This window comes from Panthera onca, chromosome A3 (genome assembly GCF_046562875.1).
Source record: "Panthera onca isolate mPanOnc1 chromosome A3, mPanOnc1 haplotype 2, whole genome shotgun sequence".
Taxonomy (NCBI): domain Eukaryota; kingdom Metazoa; phylum Chordata; class Mammalia; order Carnivora; family Felidae; genus Panthera; species Panthera onca.
Window position 1 is genome coordinate 18,642,175 of NC_138341.1, and position 25,926 is coordinate 18,668,100.

General features: G+C 51.8%; 1 protein-coding gene across 3 annotated transcripts in view; it reads left to right on the forward strand.

The window, feature by feature from the left end:
• The window catches only part of KLHL29 (kelch like family member 29), a 310,010-nt gene that overhangs the window by 157,799 nt on the left and 126,285 nt on the right, over positions 1 to 25,926 (forward strand). For 2 of the 3 annotated variants that reach the window (XM_060649762.3, XM_060649760.3), the window contains exon 3: positions 7,518 to 7,847. In XM_060649762.3, the coding sequence (XP_060505745.2) occupies positions 7,563 to 7,847 (285 nt within the window). In that variant the 5' untranslated portion in view covers positions 7,518 to 7,562. Of the gene's footprint in view, positions 1 to 7,514; positions 7,848 to 25,926 lie in introns of all 3 variants that reach the window. The other variant, XM_060649761.3, reaches the window with a different exon arrangement.

Here is a 25,926-nt window from a genome sequence, read left to right on the forward strand (position 1 = left end):
AGGAGGAGGGGGGTTCACGTGAAGACCCTCATGTCTGGGCAAGGCAAGACAGGAGGGAAAGGCCCCTTCAGAGCAGAAGGGGAAGGGTGACAGTAATGACTTCCCTGCCCACTGCGGCTTTGGTATTTTAAGAGAAAAAACAAACGATAAAACCGTACCTCAGGTCACTCTTCCTACAGAGGACCAGGGAGAGGCTGCTGTGAGCCTGTGAATGCTCCAGACTTTCCTTAGCTTCTGAGCTGATCCAGAAGACTTGGAACGGGGCTTGGACCCAGGTTGTCACCTCTGTGTGCACCCACTAGCTGCACATTTCATATCCACCTGGAGGTGCTGAACACCTGCACGCCCCCGAGGAATACCTCCCCCTTAGGGGCAGGGCCAGGACCAGGGTGAGGTGAATGAGGTAAATGTGAGGAAGCCTCACTTCTGGGGCTGAACAAGTGCAAGGTGGACCCTGACACAGACTTCCTTGCATTTTTCACCCCAGGCACCTCTCCCCTCCACCCTCAGCACCTTTGTCTCCTGCGGTGTGTTCTCAACTGGAAAGAACTTACCATGTTGGTCCAGGAGCCCAGCCTGTGCCCGGCCAGCCACATGGAGGATATGGAGGTGGCGGGGGTGGGGTGCGGCGAGGGGGTCCTGCCTTTAGGGAGCATGGCCTTGCAGGAGCAGCACTCACATGGGGGGCAGAACATGCCAGTCCATCACTGGGTCACAGGCCTGCCTCTGTGAGCTCCTAGAAGACAGGGCTGCTCAGAGAATGCCTGCAGCCTCAGCCAGAAGCAAGTCTTCTGAGTTAGTGGGGGCTCAGCAGGGGTGGGGGTCAGTGGGAGTGGAAGCAACCCCAGGAAGCAGGGAAGCATTTTCCGAGGGGGCACCCCAGCTCCCGCTAGCCTCTGTGCCAAGTCATGGCCAAACCGGCTTCTCTAGAAGCACCTAGAGTATTCCTTTGTGTTGCATTTGCCAAGATAGTGTTTCAGCTGCTATTTATTATTTTGCTTCAGAAGAAAGGCTAAAAGATGCAGAGAGGGAAAAGAAAATAAGAAAGATGGGCATGGCCTGTTCCAACCGACTTGGCAGCACGTCTCCCCCAAATGAGGCAATCATACATTTTCCAATCGGGCTGGACAGGCCGTGGCTCATTCCTCAGCTCCCTGTCTGGAGGCAGTGCGGGCTCCCCTACCTTCTGTGGATTAATCACGCCTTCAGGGCCCGCACAGCCGGCGCCCGCTGCTGCACGTGCCTTCCTGACATGAACCAGGGGAGGGTCATTAGCCACCTGTGATCCTGGCTACAGCATGTGCACACGGGCATGTCAATGTCTCCAGAGCACATCGGGGGTGTCCCTGATGTAGAGGGCCACCATCCTGATGCGTGTTCAGGGGTGTACAGTGTGCTTGTCCACGTGGCCAGCACCGTGGGCTCCTGGACAGTGGCCCCTATGCCCCAGCCCGGCGTGGATAATGCTAACAGTGATGGCACACGCAACTCTTAATTATTTACTCATGAATAATTCATGTTGAAGTGATCTGTGGGGCATGGCTACTGATCTGGGGCCCAGCAAGTATCCGGGAGACCAAAATACAGACGCAGCCTAGGCATTGGGGCTGAGCCTGGGTGTCGGCTGAGTCTCCTCCTCCAGGCCATCCTCAGGCCCCAGATGGCCCAGGCCTTCCATAAGCTTGGGCCTGAGTCGTCATGGTACCCTAAGCTGCAGGGAGAAGGCTATCTGACCAGGCAGGCCTTGGGGTTCCTGATACAAGATCCCCCAGGTCACAGGTATTCAGCTGAGGATGACCTTTCTCACCAAGTCTGTTCTCTCCCAGGGGTCCTGGGTGACAGAGCACCCTACCAGTTCCCATCCACCTAGCACAGGGGTCTCAGGGAGTCCATGGCCATGCATTTCAGAGAGCAGACCACACACAACTTCATAGTTGACAGTCTCCTTTGTCTTCATCCTGGAAAACTGCCTCCTGTTGGCCTACCTTTTTCCACCCCGTAGCTTTAGGGTCTGATCATGGCCCAGTAATCAGGCTCTTTGCCTGGTGCAGAGGGCTCACGGGGTTCAGGTTGGATTCTCTCTTGGTGCTGGGGGCAGTACAATTGTCCACCCCCACTTTCCAGAGGAACAACCTGAGGCATCCTTGAGTTCCCAGAGCTAGTTAGGGGTAGTGCTGGGGTTCAGACTCAGCTCTCTTGACCCCCTACTTGGCTTCCTTTCCACTGCCTGGGGACACAGGTCTGAGTCCTGGAGTGGTCACTGAGGGCTCTGGGCTTGCAGAGCAGACAGGACAGTCTCCAGAACTCAGAACAGGGCAGGGAGTATAGGCCCCCTTGCAGAGACACTCTGAAACCCAACAACTCAATGACCTGGAACAACTCAGGTTTCAGGATCTGAAACCTGACCAGGTGGCCGGAGAGGTGCCCGAACACCTGGGGCCTGGTCAGATCTCAGGATCTGACTGGAGCATAAGCAAAAGAGGGTTCAGCTCCATGGGGTTTCCAGAGCCTGAACTGAGCCTTAAACCAGGCACTTACTGGGGTGGAGCCCCTATCTCCTGGCAGGGAAGGATGCCTACGCTAGGTTCCATAGCCCCGGACCATTTCTTATGGGACTCCAAAGTACTGACGAAAAAGGCTTTCATTTCACATTACTTTTCCTATCATCATAGAGGCAACCTAAGCATGTCACAGAAAATGTAAAAACAAAATAAACAACACCTAAGGCTTTGGATCCAATTCTTAGACAGTTTCCTCCAAGCAGATGACTCCTCCTTTTCAGAGGCTGCGCAACACTGAGAAAAGGGCAGTTGCGGTTCAGCGTAGAGGCTGGGCACATTTCAGATCTGGGAGTCGAGAGCACAGGAAGGGGTCCGGGAACAGGCAGCAGGCAAAGTTTCCGGATCAGAACTAGAAGTGCACCTGACAGTCAGAGGCATGGCCTCTGCTCAGACTCCCCTCCGTCCCTCAGTAAAGGGCCCCGTGCCAGCCTCTACCAGCTCGCCAGCAGCCTGCCAGGAAAAGGTGCTCACCTTGACAGGGAAGCACTTGTGTGTGTTTTGTCTGTAATTGCTTGACCGGTCTCGTCTGAGACGCCCTGTCCGCGTGGGGCCCCCTCCCGCCCCAGCGAGCACTTCCCGCTGCCTCCCCCACCACCACCCAGGGTGCACGTGTGGGCACACCGAACCTTTTTGACACGCTGGCTCTGTGCCCAGCAGGAATTACTAAAGTTGCCACCTCTGGAGCTGGCACTCTGCCGTCTCACCCAGGGTAAACTGTGCAACACATTTCTTTCATTCCGTTTGCAAGGGGAAATTAAATTGAGGAATGAAGTCTAACCCAAACCTGGCATGCAAAGACTTGACCTTTGTTTTGAATACACTTAATGAGGCTGAAACCAAACTGCATGGCCTCCAGCTGCCTGAGTCTCCATTCAGAGCCTGGAAAAGATGGGCAGCGGGAGGAGGTGGGGGGAGGGGCGGGTGCTGGGACCACAAGTACAATGGAGCCACAGTGTTCTACAGCAGGTAGTCTCCGAGGCAGCGAGCTGGCTGGATCTACTGACCTCGGAGATGTCCTTGGGCTTAAGGAGGCTCCACTGACCCGCTCCCAAGCATGCTCTGCCCACCTGTGGGCCCTTCCCCCTCTCCATCCTCACCAGCTGGAAGGAGATGATTTCCTTGACAATATGTGAGGTTGTATTGTTTTGTGGGAACGTAAGGGCTGTCTTAGTGGATCTGTCAGGCAAGGCTAGGCTTCGGTAACAAAATAACCCCGCCATCTCAGCACCTTAACACAGTGAAGATGTATGTCCCAATCTTTCCAAGTCCGAGGCTAGTGGGGCAATAGCTTCCACCAACAGCTGCATCTCCGAGGTTGCCAGAGCAGGTGAAGGGAACTGAGGTTAATATAAGATGCTCTTAGAGGACAGGGTCTGGAAATGTTCTCCATCACCTCCCCTCTCACTCTATCTGCCTGAATTCAGACGTGGGATTCCCAACTTAACTGCAAGGGAGGCATGGGGAGGTCTTCCTGGGTGGTCGGAGAGAGGACACGGTGTGGTGAGCTTTGCAGCATCATCTCTGCCACACTTACGATCCAACCTAGGGAAATTGTGGCCCTGAGGTGCTGATAATTAGGAAGAGCCTTGCAGGCAAATGCTGGGAAACAAGAGTCTAGGCTGTGGGGCCTGGCTAACCCTGGATATGCAGAGGTTCTATTCTCCTTCTGAGCCATCCTCAGAGGCTCCAGGTCTGACTTACCCGGGAGATAGGACATTTCCTTACCCTGATACCTGCATGGAATTTCCAGTCAGAAGACTCAAGTTTTTTGTGTCTGAGCTTCTCACCTTCACACAAATGCATTCATCTCTTCTGGAAATATTAAGCGATTAAGAAAAAATAAGCATTTGTTTGTTCATTTAGCAAATGTGTACTGAATACCCTTCTATGCCAGACATTGTGTTAGGTGCAAGGATTACAAAGACAATAAACCTGGGACTGTTCTCAAGGTAGCAAATATACCACAGCCATTGATGCTGGGAATGGGGTGGGTGCCAGGTACCCGGGGTGGGGCTAGAAGAGGACTTCTTGCCTGATCTGGAGGAGGTGGGTCAAGGCAGCCTCCTAGAAGAATCAGAGCCTGAACTGAGTCCCAACACGCATGTGGGGCTTGGCCATGGGAAGAGTGGGAATCCATTCCTGGCAAAGGAGCAACATTGACTTGGACCCCAAGCGGAGAGAGAACTGATGCCTTCAGAAACCAGAAAGGTGTTTGGAATGGCGGGGCATCGCCTCTGGGGTGGGAAGGGTGAATGATGATGCTGGAATCCTCAGGTGTCTCCTGGGCCACACTGAGAGGTCTGGACGTTATTCTGAAGGATAGGATTTAAAGCAGCAGAGTAAAGTATGGTGATCAGATTTGTGCTTTAAAAAAACCACATGGGCCATTGGGTGGAGAATGGGTAAGAAGGGCAAGACCAGAACAGGGACACTGGTGGAGATAATCTTTGTGAGTCGGGTGGTGGATGTGCAGAGGGAGAGGGGGCAGATTTGAGAAGCAGCGGGGGTCATAGAATCAAAGACCTCACTGTTGAACATGTGGATGGATATGGGGAAATGGGGGTGGTTTTCCCTGCGAGAGGGAATCCCTGAGAATGAGTGGGCAGAAGAACAATGAGTTAATTCTGGGACCTATGGTGTTGAGGTACCTGTGGGGCAACCATGTACTGCTATACTTCAGACTCTAGAATAGTAGGTATGGAGCTTAGGATGGACAGGGAGCTGGAAATGTAGCCTTGAGGGTCATCAGGAAAGAGATGACAGTTGACAAGATTGTCCAGGGAGAGTGTGTAGGGTGGGACAAGACGCGGGGGAAATGGGGACCCCCAAGAATGAGCTGAGAAACAGGAGCTTGCCAAGGAGACTACTAAGGAATAGCAGACACGTAAGAGGAAAACAAGGAGAGAGCATGATGATGCCTTGGAAGCCACAGAGAAGAGGTTTCTAGAAGGAGGGAGAGAGAGATCAGCCATGCCAAATGTGAGAGGGGTCGAGAGAGACAAGGTGTGAGTGTCCCATGGGATTGAACACACAGGTCACTCATGACCTCGGTGAGAACAACTCCCAAGGACTGGCCAGAGCAAAAGCCACATCAGAACAGGTCACAGTGTGGGCAGGAGGGGGAAAAGTGATGAGAGCTATTTAAACAACTCTCTTAAGAGTAGTCTGTTTGGGGGTGGTCAAAGGGGGATTCATTTTTATGAATCATTTTTTATTATGTAATATTGGATAGGTGAAACAGTAATGTGGTGGCAGCAGGTAAGCCATGAAGCATAACGATAAAATAAACAATGAGCCCCATGTCCGTTTTAATAGGTCATAGTCAGCTCTGCTTCGGTGTGCCCCTTGTGTCTGGCAGAGGGCACAGTGCCCAGGGAGGGCACAGTGGCTGCCAGGGGCTCCCAACCACCCAAGCAGAACAAAGGTAGCAGGTCACGAGGGTTGGGCCCGGGCTCTGGCTCTGTGGCACTAGAAGCTGGCAACTAGACCTGCTGTGCAAAGACCACAGTAGAGTCATGTACAAATTTTTAAAATAGGGCAGCCAGTCCATCCACTAGCCAGTCACTCCAGAGCCCCCCACCATGACCCAGCTGGATTTGCAGGATAGGAAAATGAGCCGGGAGCTCTCCCTGACCCCCAGGAGCTCACACCCCAGACAGGAAGTGGTTGCAGGGCAGGCCAAATCACACCTGAGCAGTGACCGGAGCTGAGGATGTGATGCGAAAGGCAGACACCCGCCCTCCCCAGGCCGCCACCTGTGCCCTGACTCTGCCGTCACCTCTCCCCTCTGCCTCAGCCTTGCTGCCACCTCTCCGGCCGAGTCAGCCTCCCCAGTATCTTTTCATCCTTGGTGACTGAGGGTGACAGCAGGTCCGGACCAGTCAAGGAACCAGGCAACTCACTGTAATTCTGAGCAAAACCCAGTTCTCATACCGCAGGGGGCCCTGCAAGCATCCCCGGGTGTCTAGGTCTCCATGACAACACTGAGGGCCTGCCGTTCAGATAGCCACGAAAGTCGCCTGGGGGAGGTTATAAAGAACTCTGAACACCCAGGGGCTTCACCCCTTTCCAGACTAGAGCCCTACATGGAGCTACAGTCCGAAGGCCAGAGATCCTGGCCACCTTCTCCCTTCCTCTGACCTCAAGGGAGTCACATTCTCAACCAGCTCCCTGATCCATACACTGGGGATGAGCCATGCCCGGCCGGCTCATGAGCTCCAGGGAGGATAATATGAGGTTTATGGAAAGGGCCTTGTCCACTATGAAGTGAGCCTACAGGTGTGGCCGCTCTCCCCGTCACATGGTTGGGGGAAGCGTGGCCTGCCTGAGGAGTCCACGGGACCTTGTTTTCATGATGGGGATGGTGGGATAAAATCCCAACCACAATTCAGATGAGCACACACACGTTGCTCTGGGGGAGTGTGACACTGCAGAACAAAAAGCATTTCTCTAAATTTTGTGTTAATGCTTATTTATTTTTGAGAGAGAGAGAGAGAGAGAGAGAGAAAGAGAGAGAAAGAGTGTGAGCAAGAGCAGGGCAGAGAGAGAGGGAGACACAGAATCTGAAGCAGGCTCCAGGCTCCGAGCTGTCAGCACAGAACCTGACGCGGGGCTCGAACCCACGAACTATGAGATCATGACCTGAGCTGACATCGTACGCTCAACCATCTGAGCCACCCGGGTGCCCCTGAATCAAAAAGCATTACTCTAAACTGACACTGGGTTCAAATCTTGTCTACTACACTTTTGCCACGTGATCCTGGACAAATCCTTTGTTCCCCCCTCTGTGACGTGGGGCTAGCGATCCATGCGTTGTGGGCTTGCTGTGAATAGGAAATGAGCTATCGTTGGAAAGCCCTTTTTTGCACACAGAGCAGATGCTTCCTCGATGCTGACGGCGTCCCGGCCAGGCTGCTGTGTGACTAAACCGCCCTTCTCTCCGCTCTGTGCCAGCAGGTCCGGCCTCTGTTCCCCTGTGAGGAGCAGCCACGGCCCAGCAAGATGTCCCGGCACCACAGCCGCTTCGAACGAGATTACCGCGTGGGCTGGGACCGCCGAGAGTGGAGCGCCAACGGTACGCATGGGACCACCAGCATCTGCAGCGCCACCGCGGGGGCCGGTGGCGGCTCAGCCAGTAGCCTCAGCGCCCGGCCCGGCCTCTTGCCGCTGCCCGTGGTGCCGTCACGGCTGCCCACGCCCGCCACCGCCCCGGCTCCCTGCACTACCGGCAGCGGTGAGGCCATCACCAGCCTCGTGGCCAGCTCTGCCTCCGCCGTCACCACCAAGGTAAGCCCGGCGTCCCCTCCGAGCAGGAGCCGAGCAGAGGGTCGTGGCTTCCCCTGAAGGTCTGTGCACCAGTCACCACCTTCTCCAGAGCATTGGCGTCCCTGAGGCTGGGCCAGCCGACGGTTCAAGTGAAAGCTGACATGATTTTGTTTGCCGTAAAGTCTCTCTCTGTGACTAACTTGTAAGACAAGCAGGTGCTGAGGCCATTTGTTGTCTTATGCCATGTTTACAAAGTGCTTTTTAATTTGTGTAGGGACAGTGAACTCCAAGTTGGCAATAAAGATTCCCTAAATAGGTGACTTTAGACCATGCAAGTCCCCCCGCTCCGGGGGCACCAGTGACTTAGGTTTGCAAGAAGGTAGTCACCAGCAGTAAGGCATAAACGGTCATAAATCTACTACTTGGTAACTACTCTGCTGAGAATTCTCCCATCCACTGTGCCTTCCAAGCCTCAGGTAACCCCGTGGATCGCTACTTTTGTCCCCACCTGATGGTTGGGGATACTGAGATACACCAAGTCTGTGAGAGCTGGTCCAAGGCTGGACCTTCATTGGGGCCCAGGCCTTGGGCCCCAGCAGTCAGCTTCAGGGGCATCATCTCCAGGCCATTCCCTCTCTTCTGGAGGTGGCTCCAGCCTTGGGAATGACCGCAGAAACCAGGCTGCATTACTGACTGAGATACTGAAATGAAAATGTCACCAAGTCTCATGCCTGGCTTCAGGCTGAGCTGGTCCCCCCTCACGCTGCTCAGAGCCCCTCAGGAACCAGGACCTTCCAGGGACCAGGACCCGCACCGGTGGCAGGAAGCCTGTTTATGGCCATCCTGCTTCCTCGGAGGATCAGGGGCTCTGCAGGCCGCCTTTGCCTCGGCCAGCCATTCACAGCCGCCTCCCAGGAGCCAGCGTGTGCGTGCGTGCATGTGTGCATGTGTGTGTGTGTGTGTGTGTGTGTGTGTGTGTGTGTGTGTGTCTAGTGTTTTCTTCCCTGCTTTCATAAAAGTTGCGGGAGAAGTTAAAGGCGGGGGAGGCCCGGCGCAGCCATTGTGAGGTGGCCGTGGCGTTGGAAAGCTGCACTCCAGGTGTGCTGTGCCTTTGTCTCTGTGATTTTCAAAACTCCCTTTCAGCCCTGCTTCCCATTAATAACTGAGCGCTGCCGGCCCAGAGCCCAGCGGAGGCCCGAGACAATGGAGCTATTGGAGGCCAGCTTGGAGCACACTGACATCTTGCTGCAGTGCCTTATTGATTTTATTTTCCTGTTATGAAAACACCTCCCCACTGAGATGGGGAGGGAAGGAATGTTGGATGCAGGAGAGGAGATAGAGAGTTATTTGGGCACGACGCCCCCAGACCAGCCAAATGCATTCCTCCCCTGGGCACCAGCCCCCAGAACTTCCCCAATGCAGCGACCTCTGCCCGGTGGAGCCAGTCGGCTGCCCTGCCAGCCACATCTGGCGGCCACTCAGAAGGCCAGCTGTTGGCCATCTGGACAATGGCAGCTTCTGGAGCTGACCACTGGGGGCTCCGGGTCGGGAGAGAGAAACTGGACCTGGGAGCCCGTTGACGATTTCTGCCCTCTCTGGATGGAGGCCTTTTTATGGATGCTGTCAGGCTGCACCAGGAACAGGGGGTTGGCCCTCCAGGCAAGGGAGCTGGAGGGGACTCAGTGGTGAGGGCCTCTCACACAGGGCTGCCCCGCCCACACAGCTCCTGCTTTGCTCCCAAACAGCTTGATATTCACCATCCCTGACTGGCAGGGCCCCAAACCACAGCACATGGGAGGAGAGGAACCCAGCCTCTGATGGAAAACAGCAACTGGGGGAGCTGGAGAGCATTGCATTGATAGGGGAGGGGGCCAAAAGTTCATGCCCATGGGACAGCCAGCTCCTTGGCACATGTCCCCTCTGTTACCATCTCCAGCCCTGCTCCAGACCTGCAAGGGCTTGTCCGGTCAAAGAAAGGTACCTGCTTACATCTGGGATTTTTCGAGGTGCTCAGGAGAATGGGGTGTGCAGCAGAAAAGGAAGACAGCAGCCAGCGGCAGCTTCTGTCCAGAACGCTGTCACTGAATTTGGGCCATGGCGGTGCCTCTCTGCCATCTGGCCAAGCTGCTACCCGCCCCCCCCAGACGCCTGTCTCCCTGCCTATTTGTCTAACCCCATGCCAGCACCACATCAACTGACAGGCAGGCCCAAACTGGGGTATCTGTGGTTTCCCTGGTCAGCAAGCTGCATCTTTACTGAGTAGCCAAGGGCTAGCACTTGCCCTTGGCAAACACATAGGTCAGGATATGACAAGTCTGTGGTCTGGACACTGTGACTGAGTGACCCGAGAATGTCTCTCCCATTGAGGTTATTGGCAGAGACAGCTTAGTGTTGTGGATAAAGACAGACTGGGGAGCCAGGGTGCCCAGGTTTGAATTCTGCCCTATCTCTTGTTAGCTGAGCAACCCTGAACAAGTTACTTAACCTCTCTGTGCCTTGCTCCTATAAAATGGGAACAGGTAGTGTTACCTGCCTGCCAGAGTTGTGAAGATCGTGTGAGTTAAAATACATATAAAGTGCTCAGAACAGAGCCGAGTGGTACGTGGTAAATCTTGTATAGGGGTTTTTACCAGAGCCGCCGTTGTCACTATCACCCAGGTAAAGCCTAGGGGACAAGGACATGCCCCTGGAAGGAAGAGGGATCATTTCCAACCTCACCAAGAGAAAAAAGTAGGTCTTCAGTTAAGAAACAGGAGGTAGGCCCCACACAGGCGGGGAAAGCACCTTGTGTTTCTGAGTGGTTACCGTTCACACCAATCTGTGACATGGAGGCAGGACATGACCAAGGGGACACGGCAGCAAGAAGAGCTAGAGGGAGGACATCTAGGGGGCCCCAAACTAACCCTGAAGCCAGCATTGCCCGGTAAGCCTGACAGTGGAGTGAAGGGATTTTAAAGCTTTTTCAGCCATGGGACCCCTTCCTCCAAGGAAAGCCCAGTGTGTACCCAGGGCCAAGACCCTACTCTGGTGGAAGGTGGCTGAGAGAGGGGGCTGCGTGGAAGCCAGGCGCAGCGCCCTGTGTTCCTGCTGCCCTGGAGTGTGGTGATGGCTGCTTGAACATACCGGCATGCCTTCCTCAGTGAAGGGTCTGGCACCACGAGCGGGCCAGGGTCACACCCAAGGACTCAGGGAAAGGCCCCCAAGGTGACTCTCGGGGACAAGTGTCAGTGCTGCCAGGCCTTAGCGTCCCCCCAGGCTGGGCATGGAGCAGGTGTCACATCTCTCTGGGGGCTGGGGGCCACCAGTGGCATCCGATGCCATCGCCACCGATGCAGAGACGGCCTGTCCCCTCTCTTGCCCCTAGTCCCATGGGCCTGCTCACCCTCTCACTCTCAGTGCTAGGACTGCATCTTCCAGGCCATGGGGGGACCGTCTCAGCTCCCCAGGGTAGGGACGGCTGGCTGTGTGCCCTGGGGCTGGTTAGTGAGGTGATGACAATTCTTTCTGTCACCGCTGCCTTAGGCCTGAGTTGAGTTTTATGTTTCTTCGTTTTTCTGTGACCTGAGGATTTGTAGCTGGTCTTTGATGAAAGGCCAGTTGGACAAGCACAGATTCTGGGCCATTGAGGTAGGGGAGGGCATGACCAAATGACACACACACAGACACACACACACACACACACACACACACACACGCCCGCAAGTCCCCAGAGCCTCAGAGGAACATAGTGACCGTGCCCTCCGGCCTCTCTATTTTGCCTGTCAGAAGAATGAGGCTCAGAGAAAACAAGACTTGCCAAGGGCCCCCAGTGAGTGAGAAATGGACCACCTGGGCTGCCTCCTTTCCCCAGGCCGCCTGGCACAGCGCGTTCTCCATGGTAACCGTTACTGTGGCATTGTTACGGTAACTTTTCCCATCCCTCCATCCACCTCCTCAACAGCAGATACCAATGTGCAAGAAAATGGGCATATTTACTTTTTGGGTTAGGTAGGAAAATTTAGCCCGAAGATTTTGTCGACTCTCCATCGTACAGCTAGTGAGGGCTTCAAGCTGTCGAACCATGGCAGAACTGGGTTTGAATCTGACCTCTGCCTCCCAGGAGATGAATATGTCTCTGAACCTCAGTTTCTTTGTCTATAAAATGGGAACAATCATAGGGTCTTCCTCGCAAAGATGGTGTGGGGATTGGTTAAGTCATTTTAAAAAGCTAAATCAGAGATTGGGTCAGACAAGTATCTGTCCTATTCGGGTAAACCCGGCTCCCAGGCAGTTGGTGCTGGCAGGACCCTCTCTGGACCGTCCCCTCCCCCTGACTGTGGTGGCATAAGGTCACCGAGAGCTTGGACAGCCCTGTTCCTGGCCCACCGCTGCCACTCTGGGCTGCAGGGTGGTCAAGCCCCCTGCGGCGGGGGCAGGAAGGCGGAGCTGAGAAGCTGGACCATGACTCCCGGGCCAGGCCTGTTCGTGGGGCGGAAAGGAAACTCCACTGTCCTGCAGTTGCTGCTGCATGAAATTTAAAGTATTCTCAGCAAACCTGCCTGACAGATGAAACAGAAAAGGGACGGCTTCATAAAATGCAATTTCGTTCTTGAAAGAACGGACCTTGCAGAATCCTGGCTGATGCCTGCGAAATGTGTTGGGGGCTTTTTTTCCTTGTGGTCAGGAGCACTCGTGCTGAAACATTCCCATCGTTCCGTGGAGCTAAGCCCTTGAAAATAAATCTGGGCTGGGAAGAGAGAGACATAGCCTGTGTCAGAGGCCTGAGGAAAACCGAAAGGGGCCGTGAGGTCTGTAGGCTCCATCCTCTGAGCGCCAAACACCCAGATTTTTTACATTTATGAGCCACCACTTTTAGGGTGGATATGTGTCGTCAGAAAGACGGCCCCGGCAACAGCGTCTTCCTCGTACCCTCTAAACTCTCTGGAGAGATGCCCTGCGTGGGGGAGATGGTCTGGGATTTCTGTGGGGAATCATGTCAATGACCTCAAAGCCCTGCCTGGCGGGCCCCTCCCCTCGTGTGGCTCCGGTGTCCACAAATGGATAAGGACGCTTTTGCACAGCTACAGAATGAGAAGCAGACCACCCTCTACTCTTGTATTCACACTGGTTGGGAGAATCCCTCCAGTCCCCTTTGTGGTGAATTTCCAGACTGCGTGATTTTATCCAGAAGCCTGTTCTTGCTCCGTGAATGAGAATTTGTGATTTCCCTCGTGATAAATTATCAGGCACTGATCACGCGTCGTGAGGCAGCTTGTGCATGTTCGTGCCGAGCTGATGGGTTTTGCCTGCACTTTGAGGTGCCGCCACGGTTTGGATTATATCTTCATTGACTTCAAACCCATCTGTCAGTCATGAAATGTGTACAGTTGAAAAATGCCCTGATTTCCAAAGCATCCATTTCAAAACCTACAGTCCAGGGAAGGCGGACCGGAGTGGCTTGAACTCAAATTTGTGACTAAAGGGGCAAAAAAGAAGGGAGAACACTCTGCATTCTACCGCATTTGTAAGGGGTAAACCACCTAGGTTAGCTTTTGCTACAGAACAATCATTCAAAAACTTGGTGGCTTAAACCTTCACAGTTCTGTGAGCTGGCTGTCGGTTCTGGTCTGGGCCGACTCTCTCATTTGTATGCGGTCAGCTGCAGGTTGGCTCAGGGTGGCTGGTCGGGGTTGGCCTCACCCACACATCTGTGCTTCGCAGCCCGTCAGCCAGGGAGTCTCAGTCCCCCTCCGTGTGGCCTGCCATCCTCTATCCAGCTAGCTGGGGCTTGTCCACGTGGTGGACTCAGGCTTCCAAGAGCAGCAAGGGGGCAAGACTCCGTGCACGAGGGCTTTTGTAAGCTCTGCTTGAGGCACGTTTGCTGAAATCCCGCTAGTGCAAGAAGTCTCACGGCCAAGCCAGATTCCAGGAGTGGGCAGAGAGACCCTGGCTCTCGACAGCACCGTGTTGCAAAGGGGCAGACACATAAGGATGGGAAGCATTTGTGGTCATTTCTGCAACATACCTCCAGGCTTTCCAGCACACTTGCTCAAAGCCACGGCTCACATGCCTTAGGCAGAAAGGACAGGTCAATCTGTTACTCTCCTCTACATGGCCTGGTGCAGGAAATCAATATGGGACCTGCATAATGTAAACACACTGGGGCTACACACATCCCATCCACACCAAGAGCTGCCTAGTGAGGTCTGAAAGAAGGGCCCAACAAGGATTGTGTTGCCAGAGAGAAGGAGGGGCAGCTGGCCGCCAGGGAACCTCACAGGGTGCATTTACCTTAAGAACCCATGGCTGGCCGGGACTTGGCCCTCACGTGATCCCGTCACTGCCCCAAAGTTGGTGGGACTGGGGCACAGCCGTTCCCAGGATATTCTCACGGATAGAGGCTGACCTGTGACTAAGAATGTTAAAAAACCACCCCGAGGAGACCACCTTCGTGGGTTTTGACCAGTGAATTTCTCCCTGTGAGAATCCGCATGGGAAACAGATTCTCAACAGAAGACTTTCTGACGAACCTGAAATCAGGAAAGGGAGCCAGTTATGTGGTGCAAATGTTCAGGAGCCGAAAATTGGACAGCCCCACGGCTCTTTCTCCCTAATAGGCTAAATCCCATGCAATTTCCCAAAAAGCCCTTGGAAAGGCCTCTTCTTAAATTAAATTAGGTTTTCTGCGAACAGCGTCATTCAAGATGAACATAAATCTACTTCTTATTCACTTTTAATGGTTTTCCCTGTTTTACTTAATTACTCATGTTGCAATTAAACATTTTTTTTCATAGCAAAAGGACAGTATTTTAGCTACATTATGGGTTAAATAGGCTTTGGAGAACTAGCCTGGGAGTCTCATCACCGTTTATAACATTGTTTTTTATAGGGAAAGTATGTTCCAAAATCTAAACAGCCAAATTACAAATGAACTTTCAGAACCCAACCCATTTGTTAACTGGGAACTGTCTGCAATGCTAAAAATAACTCGGGGAAATAAACATAAAAACGAGAGCTCAACACCCCTTGGTATCATTTGTTCCCCATCAGCATCTGAAGCTCTCGTTCAATTTCAGGCAGGAGGATTTTCTCCAAACCCAGACTGACCCTGTCCCCATGTTACTCACTTCCATGACACAGGCCACCAAATTGGCTTGAGCCCTCCCAAAGCATAATGCCATCGAGAAGAGTCACTGCAAAGTCCCCGCAGAGCTAAACTGATGTAACGTGACAGATTATCAATCAGTTTCAGCGCCCCGTTCGCTGCCCTGAAATGAAGGCTCAGGAGAACTCTGTGCTTCTCTGGCTACCTTCTCCACTAGTCATGTTCATTTGCATCCTGAATTTGCCTCTGTAGAACCTGTAGGCAAGAAACCTCATTTTCCTCTGGAAAATAAGGGCCCTACGCACTCAGCAGAGCATCAGCATACATTCAGGGGCTGCTGGCACATGTATTGACGGGGTGGGAGCCCTGTGGTCCCAGCCTCCTCTCTCCTGCCTCTTACTGGAGATGGATGAACACATCGGACCCTCTGGCACCACGAGAGAAGTCCTTGGGGCTGGACAAGGTGCACACTGATAGCAGAGGGCCAGTGGTCAGCACCTCCCTGCCTGGACTTAAACTCCTGGCTGCTGGCTGCCATGGTCCCTTAAGGAAAACACTCTTTAGTACCCACATGGGGTTCTCATTAGATCTACTTCTTTTTTTTTTTTTTTTTTTTACATTTATGATTTGTGCTCTAGTTTTTTATTTATTTTTATTTTATTTATTTAATTTACATCCAACTTAGCATATAGTGCAACAATGATTTCAGGAGTAGATTCCTTAATGTCTCTTACCCATTTAGCCCCTTCCCCCTCCCACCACCCCTCCAGTAACCCTCTGTTCTCCATATTTAAGAGTCTCTTATGTTTTGCCCGCCTCCCTGTTTTTATATTATTTTTGCTTCCCTTCCTTTGTGTTCTAACTGTTCTGTTTCTTAAATTTCTCATATGAGTGAAATCATATGACATTTGTCTTCCTCTATTTCACTTAGCATAATACCCTCCAGTCCCATCCACATGGTTGCAAATGGCAAGGTTTCATCCTTTTTGATTGCTGAGTAATGCTCCATTGTGTGTGTGTGTATATATATATATATATATATATATATATACACACACACACCACATCTTCTTTATCCATTCATCCATTGTTGGACATTTGGGCTCTTTCCATACTTTGGCTATCATCGATAGTGCTGCTATAAACATTGGGGTGCATGTGCCCCTTTGAAACAGCACACCTGTATCCCTTGGGTAAATACCTAGTAGTGCAATTGCTGGGTTGCAGAGTAGTTCTATTTTCAATTTTTTGAGGAACCTCCACACTGTTTTCCAGAGTGGCTGCAGCAGTTTGCATTCCCACCAGCAGTGCAAAAGAGACCCTCTTTCTCCACATCCTCGCCAATATCTGTTGTTGCCTGAGTTGTTAATGTTAGCCATTCTGACAGGTGTGAGGTGGTATCTCATTGTGGTTTTGATTTGTATTTCCCTGATGATGAGTGATGTTGAGCATTTTTTCATGTGTCAGTTAGCCATCTGGATGTCTTCTTAGGAGAAGTGTCATTAGACCTACTTTTGAGCCAAGGCATTTTGGTTAAGCTTGCTGTCCCTACCCCCTACTCCTATCCTCTTTCACCCTTAGAAGCCACAAGGGCTTCCCCATAGGCCACTCCTTGGGCTGTCAGAAAGCAAGGCTCCTCACCTGCCCAGACAGAGCAGGGGTGCTAGAGGGAGTCCCTCACACCTGGAGTGGGGAGGAATCAAAGCCCAAGGGACTCCCCATGGCCAAGAGGCTGGTCTTGAGGAACCGAGGAGAGTTGAAAGGATCCCAATCACTCATCCTTTTGGAGTTGACCTCTTTATTTTAAAAACCCGGATTTAAATGACTGAGGGTAAGCTGAAATAGAAAGACAGACTCATGAGGCCAGCTTCATGGACAGCCATCCTAGGCCAGTCTGCTTCCAGCTGGCTGTCAGGTGTAGACCAGGGGACTCCCATGCTGAGGCCTCTGTCTCTAGTCAAGAGAAGATTTACCCAGCTCTGCCCGGTGCACCAGGCCCCAGCTCTAACTCTTCTGTGATCCTCTTTGCGATTCTAGAACAGCATCTGCCTTGAGGTTACCTTGGGTGAGCTCCTCTGGCAGCACAGAAAGCTTCTGAACACAGGGTAGCCTTTTTCTAGGTTAAAAGAAACCCAACTCCACACCACAGTGGCACTGAACATGATTTCAGATTCTTGACCTGCTACTTAAAGAATTCCTTCATCAGGTTAGAAGTGGCCCTAAGGCTAGAAGGTAGGGTAGAGGGGGAGGAATAAGGAGGTAGAATGGCCAAGCCTGCAAGTGAACAGGTAGCTGTCATCGTGCCAGCGCAGGACGTGGAGGACCTCGCCAGGCCTGTCAGAATGACCTTCGAGGTCTGTAAGGGTGTTGCTGGCTGTCTACCTGATGTCCATTTTCTTTCCCTCTTCCTTCCTACCAGAACCTCAGTTCTGGTCAGGTATCTACCACCTCTCATGCTTTGGGGAAATTGAACCCTAGGCCTTACTGGAATTGTGATGGTTCTAAGCCAGGTGTTGGTGATCCCCTTCCCCCTGGTCATCATGGGTTTAGGAAGGGTCATGTGACCCACTTATAGCCATGGAACATGAGAGTAATACTGTCCAGAGGCTTTGGGGAAAGTTTTTTTCCTTCTAAAGAGTCACAAGAAGAAGGCCATCTTTCTTCCTCTCTATTGCCATATCTGGACATGATGCCTTGAACCATCATGCTACAGACCTGAGGATGAAACCAACATGGGATAGAAATAGAATAGACAGAATAGAAAAACACAAGAGAATTCCGGATATATGGAACCAGAGCCCTAATGTTGCATTGCTGTCTGCCTCTGGGCTTCTTGATATGTGAGCTAATACATTTCACAGTTGAATAAAAAATAAACAAAGCACAACTGCCTCCGTTGCACGGATGGCTCCCTGATGACAGCATGGGTGCCTTCATCCATCTCCCAGACCTCACCTGGCACACTGACTTGCCAAAAACAGCTGCAGTGACCTTTGTGAGTGCCCTCTACCCGTTATTCATTCATTTCAGCACTCCCTGCTATCTACAGGGGTTCTGCTATCCATTGCTTCCCTAAATGCCAACACCGGGACATAGACTACTATCGCCACGCTCCTGTGTTTTCGTGGGGCCGTGTTTCCGGCTGAGGGAAATCCACCAACACACTGAGTGCCTGAACCATGGGTCACTTGAGAGTTCACCCCTGCCACCTACTTCAGCCGCAATTGCCAGACATATAAAGAATTCTCATGCCCCGGGGCCTTTGCACTTGCCACTCACTCTTGCCCACCCAGAAAACTCTCCTGTTCATCCAACAAGTGACAGCCCAAATGTTGCCACCTCTGGATGGAAAAACAATTGCTGTTATTTCTCTTGTTCCCGTAACACTTCTGTTTATGTCCTTATGTAATGCCTAAACTATATGTACTTATTCACTTATGCATTTGTATCTTTATTAGGCAGTGAACTCCACAGAATAGGCTTCATATGATGCCGAGCATATATAGAGGTTCTCAGTAAGTGTGTAAGGACAGAATGAATGAATTTTGCATATAATTCTTTACTCATTTATTTAGCCCCTATTGCTGGGGTCGACGGAGGATGAATGCCTTTGACATCTCTACAAAGGGGCGGATCAGCGTTCAAACAATGAGTAATTTCAGTGGATGCCCATGATGCGGATGATGAAGACAGGACGCGCGTGAGCCAGAAGGAAGCCTTCATGGGCTTGTGGATGGGACCAGATAATGAAGCCTGGATGGCAGGACAGATTTAACATATCAAGGCCTTTGCCCTGAGTCCTGTGCCCCTTCCCATGTCTCCCTAAGTGTTTGGTCTTACAGGATCACAAATATTAGCATGTATTCAGCATTAGTACTTTTTCTCCATTGATTAGTATTTTCTTGGGACTCGTTACCATTCGCCTGTAATTCTCAGCAGCTTTTTACATTTGGTTGTTTCATTTAAGGTGCTCGCAGAGTAATTATTTTCTTCCAGGCACTCTTCTAACCACCTTCCCAACCTTAACTTGTATAGTCCTCGGAGGTAGCTGCTGTTACCACCATTAGAGTTGAGAAAGAAAGGCTGAGGGAATTGGCTGAGCTCACTCAGCAGGCTGGGCCGCATCCCTCCCTGGGCAGTCTAGCTGTAGAGCCAGGCACGGAATAAAGAAATGGAAAGACATTCCCTGCTCATGGATTGGAAGAATAAATATTGTCAAAATGTCAATACTACCCAAAGCTATCTACACATTCAATGCAATCCCTATCAAAATTGCACCAGCATTCTTCTCAAAACTAGAACAAGCAATCCTAAAATTCATATGGAACCACAAAAGGCCCCGAATAGCCAAAGTAATTTTGAAGAAGAAGACCAAAGCAGGAGGCATCACAATCCCAGACTTTAGCCTCTACTACAAAGCTGTCATCATCAAGACAGCATGGTATTGGCATAAAAACAGACACATAGACCAATGGAATAGAATAGAAACCCCAGAACTAGACCCACAAACGTATGGCCAACTCATCTTTGACAAAGCAGGAAAGAACATCCAATGGAAAAAAGACAGTCTCTTTAACAAATGGTGCTGGGAGAACTGGACAGCAACATGCAGAAGGTTGAAACTAGACCACTTTCTCACACCATTCACAAAAATAAACTCAAAATGGATAAAGGACCTGAATGTGAGACAGGAAACCATCAAAACCTTAGAGGAGAAAGCAGGAAAAGACCTCTCTGACCTCAGCCGTAGCAATCTCTTACTCGGCACATCCCCAAAGGCAAGGGAATTAAAAGCAAAAGTGAATTACTGGGACCTTATGAAGATAAAAAGCTTCTGCACAGCAAAGGAAACAACCAACAAAACTAAAAGGCAACCAACGGAATGGGAAAAGATATTTGCAAATGACACATCGGACAAAGGGCTAGTATCCAAAATCTATAAAGAGCTCATCAAACTCCACACCCGAAAAACAAATAACCCAGTGAAGAAATGGGCAGAGCCAGGCACGGAGCTCTGGATGGGCCGCGCCCAGAACCACGTTCGGTGAGATTTCTTGAATGAGCAGCTCGCTGAACATCTTGCTGTGAACATCTTTCCCCAGTGTTCACCACGTCTCCTGAAGAGATAGCTGCAGGCTCCCCACTGGAACAGTTTTGTTCAGCAATCTGAAACAACCACCAATGCTAAGACCAAAGCACGTGTGGGATTTCGTGGCCCAGCCCCAAACCTCCTAGAGGCCCGGCCACAGTTCTGTTCATTTAATTCTCTCTGGTCAGCTGACCTTTCCTTGCCATCCAAGCCATGTGTGCGGTCAGACTCGGCTCAGCTTCAGGACATTGGGGATGGTTGAGTCTTGAGGCCAAGCAGGGTTTTTTGTTTTGGTCCGGGACACAGTACACGGCTGCTGTCTACTTTAGGTTTTTTTTTTTGCTGCTTCCAGGCTACTTTGGCTTGTTCTGTTCCAGGAGGGCATTCTAGGCCATCGCAACTGCCCACAGGTACGACCCTGGTGGGCTTGGGGCAAAACCCAAGTAAAAGGGGTCAGCTCCTTCATCTTGGTAGTTTTCCACCTGGGCTGGGGAATGGGGATAGCGGAGAATCGTGGGCTGACCCCTGATGTCAGACGGGCTTGAAGCAGCCATGACTTGTCCCTGTCTTCTCTGTGACCTCAGCACTGCTCTAGGGGAACAGAGAGGAGAACGAAAACGCGACTATTTATTATGGGTTTCGTTACTAGCGGGGGCAGGCTGGGGTCAAGAGACCGGGGTCAAGGCCCGTGTCCACACGTCACTGTCTGGGTGGCCTCAAAGCGGGCACTCAAGGTTTCGAGATGCAGTTCCCTTACCTGTAAGCTGGCTCCAGGCAGGCCCCTTCCCTGGGCTGTGCTGAGGTCAGAGACAGAAAGTAGGTTGGAGGTCACCAGGGGCTGAGTGGAGGGGCCGAGGTGGGGTGCTACTGCTGAATGGGTACAGGGTTTCTGTTGGGGGGGATTAAAAAGTTTTGGAAATGAACAGTGGCTGTGGCTGTAAGGCATTGGGAATGTAACAAACACCGCTGAATCGTACACTTAAAAATGGTAAAAATGGCAAATTGCATATCACACGTATTTTACAATGAGAAGAAATTAAAAATAAATAAATGCCCCGCCGTCAAAAGAGAGAGGAGATATCCCTGTAAATTCAGGCAGAGCTGAGGCACCAAGTAATTTCCCATAAAAGAGAAAAAGGATTGCCTATCACAGTGGCCAGCACAGAGGTCAAGCACACTGGCAGGGGCTTGGTGGGAATGTGAGGAGGAAGTCCTAAGAAGTGGGTGGGGGAGGGGCTGCCTGGGGGGTCGCAGGGTTGGTGTCACTGAGGGATGCCCACCATGGTGCACGCGGCAGCCTGACTGCGTCGGGAAGGTGCTCAGCTCTGCCACTAACTCCTCTCCCATCTGCAGCAGCCCCGCGGGCTCTGGGGCAGCCCTGCGGCTAGGTTCCTACCAGGCACAGTGGGAAGGCCAGGCGCTTGATGGGGAGGGCTCCTGGCAGGTGCAGGAGCCACTGGTGGGCGCAAGTGTGCTCATTTTCTCTGGCATCCCCAGGAGCCGGGGCTGTGGGTAAAGCCTCTTCTGGGCTGTGCTCAGTGGCAGTTATAAATCTCACCAGCAGCCAGGGTACTCCAGGCTAGAGACGTGGAGCCCCCCCCCCGCCCCGCACAGGTGTGCACGCTAACCCTGTGCTCTCAGAGGCCATTTGAGGAAGCGACTTAGAGCCACCTGCCAGCCGAGACCCGACCCACGTCCTGGGGCTTGCCACCACCACCCCCGTCAGCATCACCAACACTAGGGCTTACCGAGTCCTCACTGTGAGCCAGCCAGGGCTCTGAGTGACTTTGCCTGCCCTAGCCCCCGGCGTCCCGTGAGTGTACGAGGCAGGTGCCATGAACGTCCTCCTCAGGGCTCAGTGAGGCGACGCGGTGCCCAGGCACGCGCCCCCCAGCCCCAGGCAGAGGAGGACGCTTGCTTCCTCCTCACGATGCTGCCGTAGCGTGGGGCACAGGCCTGCCGCGGGCCGAAGAGGAGCGGGATCCTGAGAAGAAGGCCGTGGAGGAGGAAGGGTCGGAGCCTCTGCAGCTGCCCCTGACTGAGCTCCAGGGCCTCGCCAACCGTCCTCCTGGCACGGGAGCCTTGCCCCGGCCGGGAGTGGAGCAGACAGACTCCGTGCCGCCGTCACCTCCCACGTCAGGAATCTGCTGAGGGTGTGATTTTATTCCCCCACGATATTAGGCTGAGGAGAGGATATTGGGCAAAATATATTGTCCCCATAATTCATATTAATGGGAATTCAATGGTGGTAACTTGTCATCTGCTAGATTAGGAGGGAATATTGTGTTAGAAAGGCATTAAAAAGGCGTTATGAATTGGGTTCCATTGCATCACATCGTGTTCCTTGTAAATAATTGAGGAAGAAACTGGTGCTCAGAATTCGGGATTATCCATTTTTGAGATCCCAGCAGTTCCCTCACCAGGCTGATGGGGCCCCATTGATCTGACAGCTCACACGGCTGGGGGGAATGTCTGCACCTGGCAGGTCCAAACGTTTCCGGAAGATGAGCATTACGCTTCCAAACACGTTCTTCCTCCCAGAAGAAATTAGTAACTGCCACCTCCAGCACTAGACTCTAGGTTGTTTCTTGAAGAATCTTTCCAAGTCCAGACAGTCTGTGTCCCTTGCAGGGGGGCTCTGGTGGCATCACTGAGTCAGCAGCAGCCATGCCACCACCACTCACGCCCACCTCTGGTTCCCTTGGCGGCGAAGTCTGGAGCACCGGTGCACCCACATTCAGGCAGCGGGTCAGGCATCGACAGCTTCGGGCGTCATGGAACGAGCCTTGGTTGGAAACACCCATCTCCAGTGGGCTTCTCGGTCCTGCTCTGCCACCTGAAGGTCCCATCACCTGCTGTGGTGCCGTGCCTCCCCTTTACCTCAGACCCCTGGTGTCTCCTGGTCCCATGAAAGATAAATAGGGCTTCCTGGCTGGGACCCAGTTCTGTGTTTTGTTGCCAAAGCCAAGAATTTGACTCAGAACAGAGTAGGGGAGGAAGCTCCAAGTCTTTGCCCCACGTGTGGATATGGGCAGAGCCAGTGAACCCTCGTCCCAAGTCTCTGGCATGAACTGTTCAGAAGGCCCGACACCTGACCCCGCCCTGTCTGGGGACTCCGGGGGCCGAAGAAATTCTGTGACCACTGCCAACCTTGTGGGCGGTTCTGAGGCAGCTGGTCAGTAGAGGTGTTGTTTCACGATTTCAAATATGACCGGTCAGAAAGCGGGGCAGGGGTGACTGGAGAGGGGGGGTAAGGGCCTGCAGTGTGAGGGGGCAGTCACGGCCAAAGGTTTGGTGGTTTTGAGGAGGGCAAAAGTGATCATTGGTTGGCCAACCACAGTCAGTGATCAGTCATGCTAGGGAAACCCATTGCACATCAGATGTAAGTATTTCACATACATCCTGGCCTGCACAGTGACGGCACTGGGAGCCCAGACTCCAGGTTTGAACTGCCAAGTTCAAATCCTGATTCTTCTACCTTCTAGCTGTGTGACCTTTAGCAAGTTACTTCCCCTCTCAGAGCCTGGCTTCCTCCTCTATGAAACGGGATAATAGTACTATCTATTAATTGGGTTGTGGGGGAGATTAAATAAATTAATATCCCAAAGCACTTCCAGCAGTTTCTGGTGTCTAGGAGACGCTCTGTAAGCATGATCTATTGCTATTATTACCTGGCCTTCATTGTGCAGCCTTCTCCTCTGTATCTGTTTCTCTCCTTGCAGAATGTGGGTCCTTGAGACATAAGATCCTGTCTCAGGCTTCATATTGGGAGAACCTCACACTTGCCTGCTATGTGCTTAGGAAATAAGTGTTGACTTATCCAATTGTATTGTGGGTAAAAAACGGTGTAGTCATGGAAATCACTTGCTTTACTTAAAAAAAAAAATAGCTGTGCACTCTGGGTGGCTCAGTCGGTTAAGCATTTGACTTCGGCTCAGGTCATGATCTCATGGTTTGTGGGTTTGAGCCCCGCATCAGGTTCTGTGCTGACAGCTCAAAGCCTGCAGCCCACTTTGGATTCTGTGTCTCCCTCTCTCTCTGACCCTCCCCTGCTCGTTCTCTCTCTCTCTCTCTCTCTCCCTCTGAAAAATAAATAAACATTTAAAAATTTTAGAAAATAGCTATGCACTTCTGAAAATCACATTCCCCTTTTCATGGTCAAATATTCTCATTTCAGAGAAGTTCCGTGATGGCTTCTTGTTCTTTGTGTGGCATCTCAGTGATCGGAGTCAATAGCCCACAAAGACATTAAATATGTATTTGAAATGCATGTAGCTCCTCACTGATTAAAAGGATCCCAAAGTAAGGCATTTTGCAAAGCAATTACAATGCCTCCTTGAAACGAAAATCATCTCCTCTATTTGATGATCTCAAATCCAGAGCCGGTGCCTTGAACAGCCCTGGGCTCCAAGCCACATTCTGTTTGTTGGTGTTTATAGTGATAGTTGTGCTGTTGTACTTCTTTTATTTTGTTTTTGCTTTTTAAAGCATTTGTGGAGGTCCAGGCACCACTCCAAGAGCTTTACATGTTTTGTCTCAGTTCTTACAATAGCCCCGTGTAGTAAGCCTACAATTATCCCCATTTTGCACATGAGGAAACTGAGTCCCAGGGAGCCTGGGGAGTTTGCTCAGCATGCCAGCTCCTATGTAGTAGAAGTGGGATTTGAACCCTGCCTTTTCTTACTTCAAAGCCCAAGCTTCTCTTTCCCAAGTCTTTTACCCAGATGCCTGCCATGAGATACCTCCTGGGAGCCTCAAATATAAAGTGCCCAGAATTAACCTCTCTGTCCTCAGCCTCAGACCTGCTCCTCTCCTGCACGCCTGGCTCAGGGCCGGCCCCCCACCTGCCCAGTTGCACAGCCACCTGGAGTCTCCTCTCTTTCCCCATCCCTGTCGCTGCCACCAGGTCCACCTTCAGGACACCATCAGATCTCGCCTAGAGGACACAGACAGCCTCCCTGCCCATCTCCCCCCTACATCTGCTCTCCCTCCCATCCATTCTCCCCATCGCTGCAAATCTGACCTTGTCACACCACTGCTTATGTACAGGACTCATATATGAATTTGGGAGACTCCAGGTAAAAACTCTAGCCCATCACTGGGCAAACAGGAAGTGCTCAGAAAATCCTGGGGTTGTGGGCAACAATATATGCAACGTGAATTTTGTTTTATAGATAAATTCCTGGGGGCTGATTTTTTTAAAGAACTGGATGCTCATCTGAAAAAATACAAAGTATGCCCATTTAGACGATGACATCTCACTGGTTTCTACCATGGTCCCCCGAGGTTGTGAGACACCTCTTGTCTGTGGCACAGCCTGTAGAAACGACTGGCCTTTTAGTGTCCTTCTAGTCCTCGTGACCCCATCCAGCATTTTGCACATCGCTCAGATGCTCTCTCATTTATTCATGCAGCAAATGTCTACATTTTGTTTACCGAGAAGGTTCTGATGGCCCAGCTGGTTCGGCAGGGCCTTCTGTGAGCACAGCTTCCCTCTCGGAGAATAACCCTCCCCGCCTGGGCACCCCGTTTGTGACGAATGACAGCGGACCTCACAACGCAGCCACACACACCCCGCTCAGCACTGTGGCTGTGTGTTTGTACCTAAGTTCTGGAGTGCACCCTACAAGTTCGGCCTTTGAAAATCTCTCCCAAGACACAAGCACTCAATACGTGGGTTGAGTTCTGATGAACTTAAAGGTAGTTTGCTGCCCCCCTGCATTTCCTTCGGATGCCACGCCCGAGTCAGGAAACCAGAGGTCTTGCTCAAACAGCTTGAACACCACGGCCCCCAAGCTCCCACCTCCAGTGCCTCCCAACTACAGTAGCTGGATCATCAGGACAAGCCACAAACGAGGAAGAAAAATCTTTTTAGACTGGAAAAATAGGGCTGCTGCTGTTTTATGGTGGTGTGGTTTATGGTTTTC